Here is an 11822-nt window from a genome sequence, read left to right as displayed (position 1 = left end):
ATGATGGTATGAATGTCAATTTCCACTAGTTTCAGCTAGTGATGATATAGAATGTCAATTCAAGTCGGATTTCATCAGTAATTAGTTAGTTGTCCGGGCATTGCCCCGAGCATGGCCGTAGCAAGGGAAGGGCAGCTGGGGCGGCTGCCTAGGCCCCTTGTTAAAAAGCCCAGCTTCAATACAATACAAGGCCCCAAAAAAATATACTTCGTACTAAATAATACTAGGTATATATACATTTGAAAAAAAATGAAAGAAAACAACAAGTGTGTACTGTATAATACTACAATAGTACTGTAGAATTCCAAAATACCAAATGGTATTTTTGGTAAATGTATTTCTTTCCTAATTTTTTGCCCAAATTATTCACTTTCCTAAGTGAATTTGATTAAAAAAAAATGTCATTAATTTTAACTGTACCCCCGTTTTTGGTAATTTGATTTTTCAAAATGTATCTCATTACAATTTTTAGTTAGTTAAATTCCTTCTCTTTTGCGATTCAATTGAAGATGAAAACTATAATAAACGGTCATTTTACTCTTCAATTTTCAACGGGAATTTATCTAATTATATATAATTCTCTTTGCATACCCTATTTTTTTTTTTTTTTTGAATGGTGCATACACAACTTTATTCATCAAGATCTCTTATTTGTATTAAGTTATATTTTTCTTAACCTATATAACTATTTTCATTCAAATATTACAAATTTTGGAGAAAAAAAATCTAATTGATTGGTTGGATACTTGGTTTGAATGGTTCGGCTGGTGTAATTACTTCAATGAGAGTTTCATGAATGTAATTTCAATGTTTTATGAAATTTGATGTTTTTAAAGATTATTAATCATAATAAAATATGTATTTTCATTTTTCATAACCAATTTTAAAATTTTATATAGTATATGTGAATCAGGGCCCCGATTTATGTTTTTGCCCCTAACCACCAAAATCTCAGAAACGGGCATGGCCCCGAGTTACTACTGTTTTAGACGTGTAATCAATAAATTTTTCAAAAATGTAATTGTCATTGTTAGACCAAAATTGAGTTATTTTTTTAAGTATATTTTGTTAACTGAACCTTGTGGTTTGCACTTATATAATTTTTTTTTACATATTAATAACATACTTGATAATAGGCTTAGATGGTGAAATTCTTATCTTTCTTATAAGAGGCTAAAGGTTCGATCCTCCCTATCCTTACGTGACACGTGGAAACTGTTAGAAACGCCTTTTAATAGATTAGTATAGATAATAGGGTTTGTAAGTTTCAGCCAGTCCGACTCCTCTAACTGTCAGAGTCAGAAGACTCTAATAAGGGCAAAAAGGTAAATCCAAAAAAAGCAATTATAAAAAACTTTAAGGAAAAACAAAAAAGAATAAGCAAAACAAAATTTATATATATAAAAAATGCCCTTTTCAATTTTTTTGTTCAGTTTAGAACAAAAATTAATTTCTCAAAAAAGAATTCTGGCAAGTTGAGTCTCGTTTTGCTATTTCTTCAAATGGAGTTCTCAACATGTGACAAATTTTTGAAATTGGTACACTCGGGCATATGGTTCACCCGGAAACAATATTATGCATATTTTAAAGAATATGGGTGGAAAAGAACATTATACACGTATATAAAGAGCGCGAGCATAATATATTCTTTGAGTTTAAATTATACAGTATGTTATTATCATTATACAGTATGTTCTTTAATATATTTACATTAAAAAAGATGTTCAATTCAACTCAAAATCTCAAATTGAACAAAACCCATCAAAGAAAACCTAGAAAAATCAAAAGAACAATCACTTAAACAATCAAATCAACAAGAAAAAACAAATCCTAACAAAGACAACCCCAAATTCACCACAAATTAAAATTCAGACACAACCCATCAAAAATCCAAAACAACAAATAAAAAAATTCTCACTTAATTCGATTTAGGGGAAGAATCACCCAATTGAGATCGCGGGAAAGCAAAACAACCTCATCAACATCACCCCTAAGATGTGAAATCTAGGGAATTTGGGGTTGTAGTGGTAGTGGTGAACAGTGCTGGTGGGGTGGTAGTGGTAGTGGTGCTGAGGAAGGCAAATCTAGGGAACTTGTGACCTCTACCCAACTTTAATCAAGATTTTTGTGATGTGGAGCAACTAATTCCAAAAATGATAATTTGTATCATAAAATGGAACGTACTAAAACCTATATTGCAAAATGTATACTAAAGTTAAACAAAAACCGATGATAATGGCAAAAATATACTTCGTATGTATTTATTTCTTCATAAGTTAACTGTTTCTTTCATCCCAAAATATTAGTACGAGTATTTATAAAATCCTAGGGGTATTGGAGGCAGTAAACAGGTTTTGTTAAGTGGTTAGTGGTTAGTGGTAACACCAGCTAATTACTTGCTTATCTACTGTACTTCGGACTAAAAGCAAAAAATGCCATTTACAATGATCGTAGCGTTATACCTATACAAAACCCACTCAAATCTGAACAAGATCGGGCCACAAAAAATGAGAAAGCAAAATAAAATGAGAAACTGTACAACCACCTATACACAGAACTTCAAGGTCCTTTAGAGAAACCAAAAGACTCGTCTATAGTTCTTATTATTGGTATAGGTCCTGCCCCCCATTTGATGTTGACGGAGATGACCTTGTTATGGAGGGTTGTGTTGGCCCTGATGGGGGTGCTGTTAGGGCATATGTCATTCTCGAAGAATCGCTTTCAATCAGGCCAGCAACACCAGCAGCAGCAGATTGGGCATTCGAAGGAAGAAAGAGGTCATGCCTTTGATCCTTGTAGGCATTCCATACCTGCAAAAAGAAGTTAAAACACCCAATTCTTAGATAACCAAACACTGAAACTAGAGGGATAACTACTTCAGTCTCGGACTCTCAGAAGTGGTAATCTATTATATGGTCTATACAGTATACACTATAAGGCAAAAATCACCTGAAAGAATATAACAAAAAAATGTGCAGTTTTTTGTTTTACCAAAAATCCCCACCAGTTTCTTCAAGTTAATACAATTATACTCCCTCTGCCCAAGATTAGCTGACACATTTTCTCATAAACTCGTCTCTATTTAGTTGACAGTTCTATTTCTTTCTATAAATGACATGAATCCACTATCCACTTAACTATAATAGAAAAAACCCACTATACACTAATTATAATAAAAAAAAAAAAATAAAAAAAAAATAAAAAAAAAAAAAAAAAAAAAAAAAAACATCATACTACCCACTAACTAATAAAATAAATAAATACCCTACTAGTCTACTACCATAATAATAATAATAATAATAATAATAATAATAATTAACTTTGCGTAGGTATGTGTCGAACTAGGTATGTGTCGAACTAAATTTGCACAATAAAGAAAAAAAAAAAAACCGTGTCGACCTAAATAGGAATAAGGAAGTACTAATTACCGGTTTACATAATACACATTCGAAAATATTGAAAAATTAAGTAAATTTTTACTTCATTAAGAACAGTAACCTGATTTACTAATCAACCCCACCCACCCCCTCAAAACCAATGGACTGCAATCCAAAAAAAGTGAATGTCATTTGAGTGGTACCATTCTGGATTAAACTTACCAAACTAGGTATCAAATTGCGTCGCGTTAGCATACCTGATCTTGCATTGCGAATTAGCTCGTTGTTCAAAATTAAAATTTATTTTCAATGTACATGTGATTTAGTAAGACCTCATTCGTAAGGAATCTCAACCCTCCTAAAGACATCGACTTGATTAATGACTAAATTAGAGTTTGGAGATGTAAGCAAGAGACTTTTTAGTCTTTTAACTTTTTAAGGATGTGCTTGTATTCAACGCTTAAAAATATGCCAGGATTTAACATAGGGTACTTCACAAAAAAAAAAAAAAAAAAAAAAAAAAAAAAAAAAAAAACGTGGTTTGGACAACATTTTTTTATTTATTTTTTGTTTAAAAACATGATTTGGTCAGGACCGTCAGGTATTACCCAAGTTTTGTTACATTTAGCCGATTAAGCATTCAGATTCAGGTCATCCACCTCCATTAACAAGACTAACCCTAGCTGGAGTGTGAATTAGGAAGCTGCCATTAACTCATTGCACCAGGTGCCTTAATTGGCTTCCTTCTCTAAAAATGAAAAGAGCAGCGATAGTAGAAAAAGAAGCCATTCATTATTTTCTTCTATTATGTTGCTGTCAGATAATCTTATATTCAAACTTTTCACTTCTCCGTGTAGTAAAATTTTGCGACATGCCACATCCCTCACCCAAAAATAAAACACAGTGACACCAAGGAAAAGTGAACTTACATCAGAGGCATCCAATATCTCACGCACACTACTGCAATGGGCTCCTTCTGTTGCAAATGCATGCAACACCTGGATAAGCAGCATAAAAATTATATATTAGATGATTACATACAGGAAGAAAATGTTCAAAAGTTGTGTAGCACATCTGCTGATAAGATTAATATTTCACATGTCACTTAGAACTAGTTACTAGGGATGTGGAGGGTAACAATGATCCAAAACAATTAGTGAAAGTTAAACTTGGGCTTAGAAAAAAAGCTCCTTAAAAATTTATTTTAACAGATGAACCAAGATTCAACAAGTATATATTCTTGTTCAGCAAATAAGATTGAATCCTTGAACACTAACATAGGGATAGTGGGATACACATATATGCATATTTATGAACAATTTGTTATTATATTCAAGAATGACAAATTCAATTATTTTAAAAACAAGAATGACCACTTATTTTTGTTTAGAGAGATAGTTTGAAGCTATTTTAGTTTTTCATGGCATATTTAAAGTATTATTTTTACAAAATGAGTTCAGTTATTATTGTCATGTTATTTAAGGTACTAAATGTTAAGGTTAAACTTGCGTTAAGAGTAAAGAGAACCAAGCTTATATAAGATACTATGATATAATTAAACAAGCTATAAGAGATCAATCCTGCTTATGAGTTCAATTCAGAAAAAGAGCAGCCTCATTAGAGCTGAGTTTAAATGATACTTATGCTGTGGTCAAGCACACTAGTTACAACATAAACTGAGTTTGAAAACATGTTTTAGCTGCTTATTTGAAGGATCAAAGTCAAACTTATAAATCCAATTTGATGATGAACTCAATCGTGAACATGAACATGAAAACACCAAGCTCAGTACAAACTGAGAAGTAATCTTGGTCACAAGCGACATTTCTCTAACATTATTAAAATATCAAATCTAACTAATGTACCCAAGAATTTGTGACAAGCAGATAGTGTGGAATGCGGAGTGCGTAGGATTAAAACGATTTCACTCATCCAGTTTTATAAGATTGGTTATTCGGTCAACAGGCTGATATGTATTTATGAGTTGAGGCTCAAAATGAATTATGCTTGAGAAATTAACAGTATAGAGTAACCACAACCTCAACAGCAAGCACACGGCCAATTGATGCTTCAGATTCGTTCCACTTCATCTGTGAGCAAAATCCATTTCTTCCACCTGCTCGCCAGTCAAGTAGACCAAGAAGAACATCGACAAGCCCAACCCTAGCCAAATCACGAACCAATTATGAGAATAGTTATCGAAACTAGTTTGTCCAGAAGAAAATAAAATCCAAAGACACTGGCAAATATAACATGTCAGTGAACTCACCATAATAAGCATATAGCAACTTTTTGGCATTTTTTAATGAACAAAAGTAAGAAGATAAATGTGGAAAGCAACTCTGAGTCCTTTTGAATTGAGTGCAATCTCATTAATTATCTTTGTCAACCATCTCAAAACAAAACTTCAAAGGATATTTCATAATTTGAATCCATACTTTCCAAGGGAGCAGGGATAGGAAGGCAAATTGTAAAAAAGTTAACTACACTCATATTTACTCCCTCCTTTCCATAAAAAATGCATCACTTGTATGGGTACATAATTCTAGAAGAATTTTTGGACAATACCAATAAGATTGTGAAAGTAGGGGAAGTGGGTGAATAATTTATTCTAATAAAAGGGTTTTTCATATCTATTAAATAGATAGAAAGCCATAAGAGAGAAACAACAACAAAAACGAACAAAACAAAAAAGAGTGAGACCATGTCCTATGAAAGAGAATTAAAACCACTATACAAAATTACCAGTTATAGAAGTCATGCATTTACATGGGAATGGCTAAATAGGACAAATGATGCGTTTACTTAGGAACAAAAGGGGCATATTTTATGAATCAACAACCCACTCCTGAAATCCTTTCTGCCTTAGTTCTTAAGGTTTAAGGATTGTTTAAATAGCTGAACATATAAAAATTAGATTTATATGGGTGCAGATCCAAAAGTTATGATGTAATATTATTATTAAAAAATCTCACTGAGTACCAATCATTTAGCCTCGGGTAGATTGATTGGAAGAAATTCCAGTCAGCAACATTCAAAGTCCATATTACTATAGAGAATTGTACAATTCATACAAAAGTTCTGTGACTTTTGTCATCTCCCCTTTGCCTGGAGAGTAGGAGACCAAAGGAATAACCACCACCAATATGGAATCCACCATGCACCAAATCTTAATAGGGACTTAACAATTGAAACAATTATTCTTTTGAAAAAAAAATAGGGACTTAACAATTATTCTTTTGAAAAATTAAGCCATATCACACCAAATCAGGTTTTATCTCCGTTAGCTTATTGCCAATATCTTTAAATCCTTATTAAAAAAATATATAGAGAATAAATAATTGGAAATTAATATGAATGTAATAAGAGCCTGCTTGATAATGTCATTTCTTTTATACAAATGTACAAAAAGATAAAAGAATAGGCATATGAAGAGACCAAATCAGACAAGACCAAACCAAAAAAAAAAAAAAAAAAAAAAAGCATATCAGAACTATTTCAGGTAATCTAGCTTAAGTGTTTCAGTGGTCATTTCTGAAATTCCTTCAGACCCACTACATATTCCAGAGTTCTGAAATCCTCCATTCCTCCCTTACCCATGGAAAAAGAATGGCAAATTTTATAATGTAGCAAATATTTTTCTATGAGGAAGCAAAGTATACAAAACTAATTATAGGCCAAAAGGAATTCAAACTTCAAAAACTTACTTAAGCCCCTGTGCGACAAGTGCATCTCTGGCCCGATTTCCAGCAACCACAACACGTTTAAGAGTCTCAAGGGCTAGTATGCTTCCACCTTGCCATCCAATGGCTTTCATCAAAAGTGGAACGACCTGAAGAAAAGGAGTAGAAAGATAGAACACATGAATATGTATATGAGGTCATTGAGTAGTCAGATGAAAGTGTTTAATCATCAGTTATGCAATATCAGAAAATCAGCATAATATGTAACACAGTCCAGACATGCGTAACTCTAAGCTAAAAATTATATCAAGTCAAAGACTGACTTTGCGATGTTCCATATTACCCAACCAGTTAAATCCCTTGCAATGCACAATTTAAACAATTAATATTTCGCTTATTTGTTCGTAATATGATTAAATGATTATTTTAACCCCTTTTTTTTAACTCCATAGAAAATAGTGTAGTAGTTAGTCCATTTAGGCCCTATTCACTTCACCTTAAAAAAAATAATATTAAGTAAAAATAATTTCAGTTCAGTAAAAATAAGTTCGGTTCAGCAGTTAAGTAAAAATAAGTTCTGTTAAGTAAAAATAATTTCAAGTCAGCAAAAATAAAATGTATAATTAGTCTACCCTTTCCAAGTCTTTAGCTTAAAAGGGGGGAAAAAAAGAAAAAAAAGAAGATGATGTCACATAAAATTTTGGTGGGAAATTGTTTTATGAGAGGTTGACACATGTACAATAATTATTTCAGCGGTTATTACTTTAGTTACTTTCATAAATAATTACTATATTCAAAGAGCTAATTCAATCCTTATTTACGACTCAAATAGCTTTCATACAAAGCAGTCCTCAACCCCTCCATCCCCACAACAAACCAAAAATAAAAAAATTAAAAAAAAAATTCATTAAAGACTGTAAGATAGGGGGCAGTAATCCTTCAGAAGTTAAAGCCAGAGCCGGGGAAAACACAACTGAGGCTCCATGCTAGAACTGGCTGCAGTAACACAATGAACTTAAAAAAAGATACTTTTCCTCTTTGCTATTTTTTTTTTATGTTATTTTACATAGAAAAGCTTTGCCCTAATATATCTGATTCTTGTATTCCTTTCATGTAGAGAACCAAAATTTGAAAACTAGGTTTGATGGATCTGCAAACCAATTTATCCCCCAAGAAAAAATAAATAAATAAATAAATCCTTCAAGAGGTGTTTGACTCCATAATAACCTACCCTGGATTCTGAATATAAGATAGCTACATTTAGTAACACCATAAACATTAAATTATAATAATCAATCAACATCCATTGTCAAATTGCACACTCAAAGTCTCGAGACAGCTTCAACAGGCCTCTTCATTAACAATGGAACATCATAACCTTTGGAACTCTCTTTCTTATATGCCCATAAGTTTATGTTTATCCTACAAAACACTATCACTCCATTCAACTTTCAACAAAGATTCAGCAAAAACAGAAGTAGAACTTTTACTTACAGAGACAGCTCACCTTTTCCTTAATATAATCATCTCCCTATCTGGAGACCGTACCTCATACTTTTTGATAAATATGTATCACTTTATCTGATTATAAAAGCCCTAAAAAGCAATGATGCAACCTGATGGAGCTTGGGGACCAATGCAAGGACAAGACTATTGTGCTTTCATACTTGCATACACCTATTAATATCTATGTTGACTTGTTGGGCTTTATATTTGACTCTCTTGGCAAGTCTGCTTTATCATGTGTGACTTGGGTTGAGGACACGTGATGTGCTTGCTTGTTAATTTTTTTTTTTAATATTTTTTTTGGCTTAAATATTAACATAGTTTTGACACACTCTTACTTGTGGATATGCTTATTTGATTGGAGTTGTACTCAACTACTGCTAATTGACATAAGAAAGCAAAGCTTGGAGTTGTACTCAACTACTGCTAATTGACATAAGAAAGCAAGCTATGTTGCCTGAAATTAATAGAGCTGTTAAAAACTGACCCGCCTAGAGATGACCCAATATGACTCCATATCATTTGAAACCAACCCAAACCCCTAACACTTGATTTGACAATACAAATATGATTTTCAATATTATATTATAAAGTAGGAGATGATTCAGGAATGACATGCACATATTAATCTGTTAAGAAACTATTCGAGATTCACCCTCCTTTAACGGTAGGGTCATTAAGATCCTTATCACAAGCTCACACAAAATTGTTCAGAAGTTTTTCATCTATTTCATAAAAACATTAATAGGAATCACATATCACCCTTGAACCAAACTTGTACAAACAAAATTCCTTTTGGACAATAAATATGCATAATTCATTGACATGAAACTCTAATGCATATGATAGAAGACTTAAAGTATATGCTACAGCATTTTCTATCCTAATGATCCAAAAGTTTACAGTATAGTTCCTCAATAATTAGAAGCAGGCATAAGAACATGTCACAATATTAGTTAAAAATAGGAAGACATTTCAAATTTGAAATTTAAATGCAAAATGACATTACATAACAAAAATTCATAATATTGCAGATGATGCACTCTTTTCATTATAAAATAGAAAACAGGCTATCATGCAGCTCTTAACTTTGGTGTGATGTACTGATGTTATTTTCTCTTTTTTGGGAATACAGCAGAGTTTACCTGAGGAGTTCCTGCACTAGTTGCAGCCATAGCCTCAGCACATGTTGTACTTGCTGCAAGTTGATGCAACACACGCAAACAGCTAAGACGAATACGTTCTCTTGGAGTTTGTTTATTGGACTGTGATGAAGCATCTTCAGTATCATAACTACCATCCACATCCAAACTTCCATTTTTAGCATCACTTGAAGCCATTGTCTCTCTCCTTCCTTCATAAGCCATTGCAGCAACAAGTTTTGGCACATACCCAAGGTATCCTACGTGATCCGCAAGGGTAGGGTGCACTCGTAGCAGTGATACAAGTGCAGCAGAAAGAAGCAGTGGAAGTTCAGGATCGGAAGCTTGTGTGTCATAATGTGTAGCGGCCACTGACGAAACATACTGGTCAAGGAGTCCTTCTAGGAATCTTTTTGGATTTCTAAGAGGAAACTTTGGATCCTTCAAAAATAATCTCACATATATTCCCGCAACCTGTGACCAATATTGTGAGTTTACTCACGAATAAAATAAATAGATAAACTATACAAACTACATAACGAAAACATGATTGCATACCTGCGGCTCATCTCTCATTTCTTGCTGGCTGGATGCTTGTTCAGGTACATCCCAGTCAATAACAGGGCCCTTCATCTGTTCCTTATACAAATCTGAAGCCATAGTTGCAATTTGTGCAGATAAGGAAGCTGCCATAGCTGGAGTCCAGACAAGTTCTGGTGTCTCAGTTGTTTGATCAAGGACATAAACCACAGCTTCACCAGGACCATCTCTAATTATTGATACCAGACCATCTGGAAAGAATCGTGCCAATGTAATAGCAACACGAGGCCCATGCATGGGCTGGCCAACAAGTCTACCTAACAAAGAGGCTGCAGCCGCTCTCTGCGGCAAAGATATTTCTTCTGTGCAAGGAAGTAGGTATTATTAACAAGGAAATGACGCTTTTGTGAAAACATTAATTTGAAGCCAGTCCAATCTTACCTTGCAATGGAAGCAAAATTTCGAGAATGTAAACTACTCCACCATGCTTCGCAGCTGCCCATGCAAGTTCTGATGTGCTTGCTAAGGCTGAAAGTACATGAAGAGCCCCTTCACGGCAGCTCGGAGAAGAATGGAGCATTTGAAGTAGGAGAAGAAGACTAGATCCATCAGCAACCATAGCTTCTAAACAGGGAGCATAGGCAGTCAAGAGAGACAGCACATTCAAGCACAGTTGAGATATTCCAGTAGTGGATGCATCAGAAACCGAAAAGCATTCAAATATAGGTAAAAGCCTTTCGTTGGTTGAAAAAACGGAAGCCAAATTTGGATTACTAGTCAGCAGGTTCTGCAACACAATTAATTCCATAAATACAATTTAATAAGGAGCTCACACTAGAATCTTTAGCACAGGAATCTAAATACCTTAAGTGAAGTCAACGCAGACTGTAGTTTTTTCAGCACACTTGAATCATCTTCTTTTGAAACCGTTGCATCAGAAACAACTATAGAATCATCACGACTAGTAGTCAGCTGACCATGTGACTGATCTTCCAATTCATTTTCCGATTCAGACTTCGTATTTTTGGAGGTACTTAAATCTTCAATACTCGGAAGTAAAGTGGTAAGGCTTTGCTCATGTACTATAGAATAAATAAAATCAACAAGGGCAATACAGAAACCTTCTGGTTCACTGATCTCAAAATCTGGTTGATCATTGTAGACCCTTAAGTAAACATTTCCAACACAGAGCTCCTTGGATAGTGAAGTATATGTGAATTCATGTGAATCTTTAAGATCATATGAGCCATCAGGACCTTGTGATGTACGCTGCTCCTCGACAAACTTCAACAGTTCAGACCGTGTTGAAGAATTCCATATAATCTGTAATTGAGAAAAAAAAAAAGAAAAAAAAAATTCTATTAAAATCCTTAAAATATATATTAATACATAAAATATATTATAAAGAAAATTGAGGGTGCAGTGTCCAGGTATCAGAAATTGATAATATGGCTAGTCTGAAATTCCACTGTGAGCCTCTCAACATCCAAAAGCATGTATTCTCTATGCAAGCAGGAGTGAGATGGAGCCCTGGGAAAGACCAGCCTGATCTTGAGGCCAGAAGTTTCAAGACA

General features: G+C 33.7%; 1 protein-coding gene across 2 annotated transcripts in view; it reads right to left on the bottom strand.

Moving 5' to 3' along the window:
• Positions 1 to 2389: 2389 nt before the first annotated feature.
• Positions 2390 to 11822, bottom strand: part of LOC145635892 (dnaJ homolog subfamily C GRV2-like) — a 32106-nt gene continuing 22673 nt past the window's right edge. For both annotated transcript variants that reach the window (XM_081687264.1, XM_081687265.1), the window contains 8 exons: positions 11113 to 11571; positions 10690 to 11035; positions 10267 to 10610; positions 9712 to 10182; positions 7085 to 7209; positions 5417 to 5540; positions 4307 to 4375; positions 2390 to 2810 (listed from right to left, as the gene is read on the bottom strand). In XM_081687264.1, coding sequence (XP_081543390.1) covers positions 2604 to 2810; positions 4307 to 4375; positions 5417 to 5540; positions 7085 to 7209; positions 9712 to 10182; positions 10267 to 10610; positions 10690 to 11035; positions 11113 to 11571 — 2145 coding nt within the window. In that variant the 3' untranslated portion in view covers positions 2390 to 2603. The remainder of the gene's footprint in view (positions 2811 to 4306; positions 4376 to 5416; positions 5541 to 7084; positions 7210 to 9711; positions 10183 to 10266; positions 10611 to 10689; positions 11036 to 11112; positions 11572 to 11822) is intronic.

The sequence above is a fragment of the Chenopodium album genome, chromosome 6 (genome assembly GCF_948465745.1).
Source record: "Chenopodium album chromosome 6, dcCheAlbu1.1, whole genome shotgun sequence".
In the NCBI taxonomy this organism is placed as follows: Eukaryota; Viridiplantae; Streptophyta; class Magnoliopsida; order Caryophyllales; family Amaranthaceae; genus Chenopodium; species Chenopodium album.
This window is presented reverse-complemented; position numbering and strand designations above follow the sequence as displayed.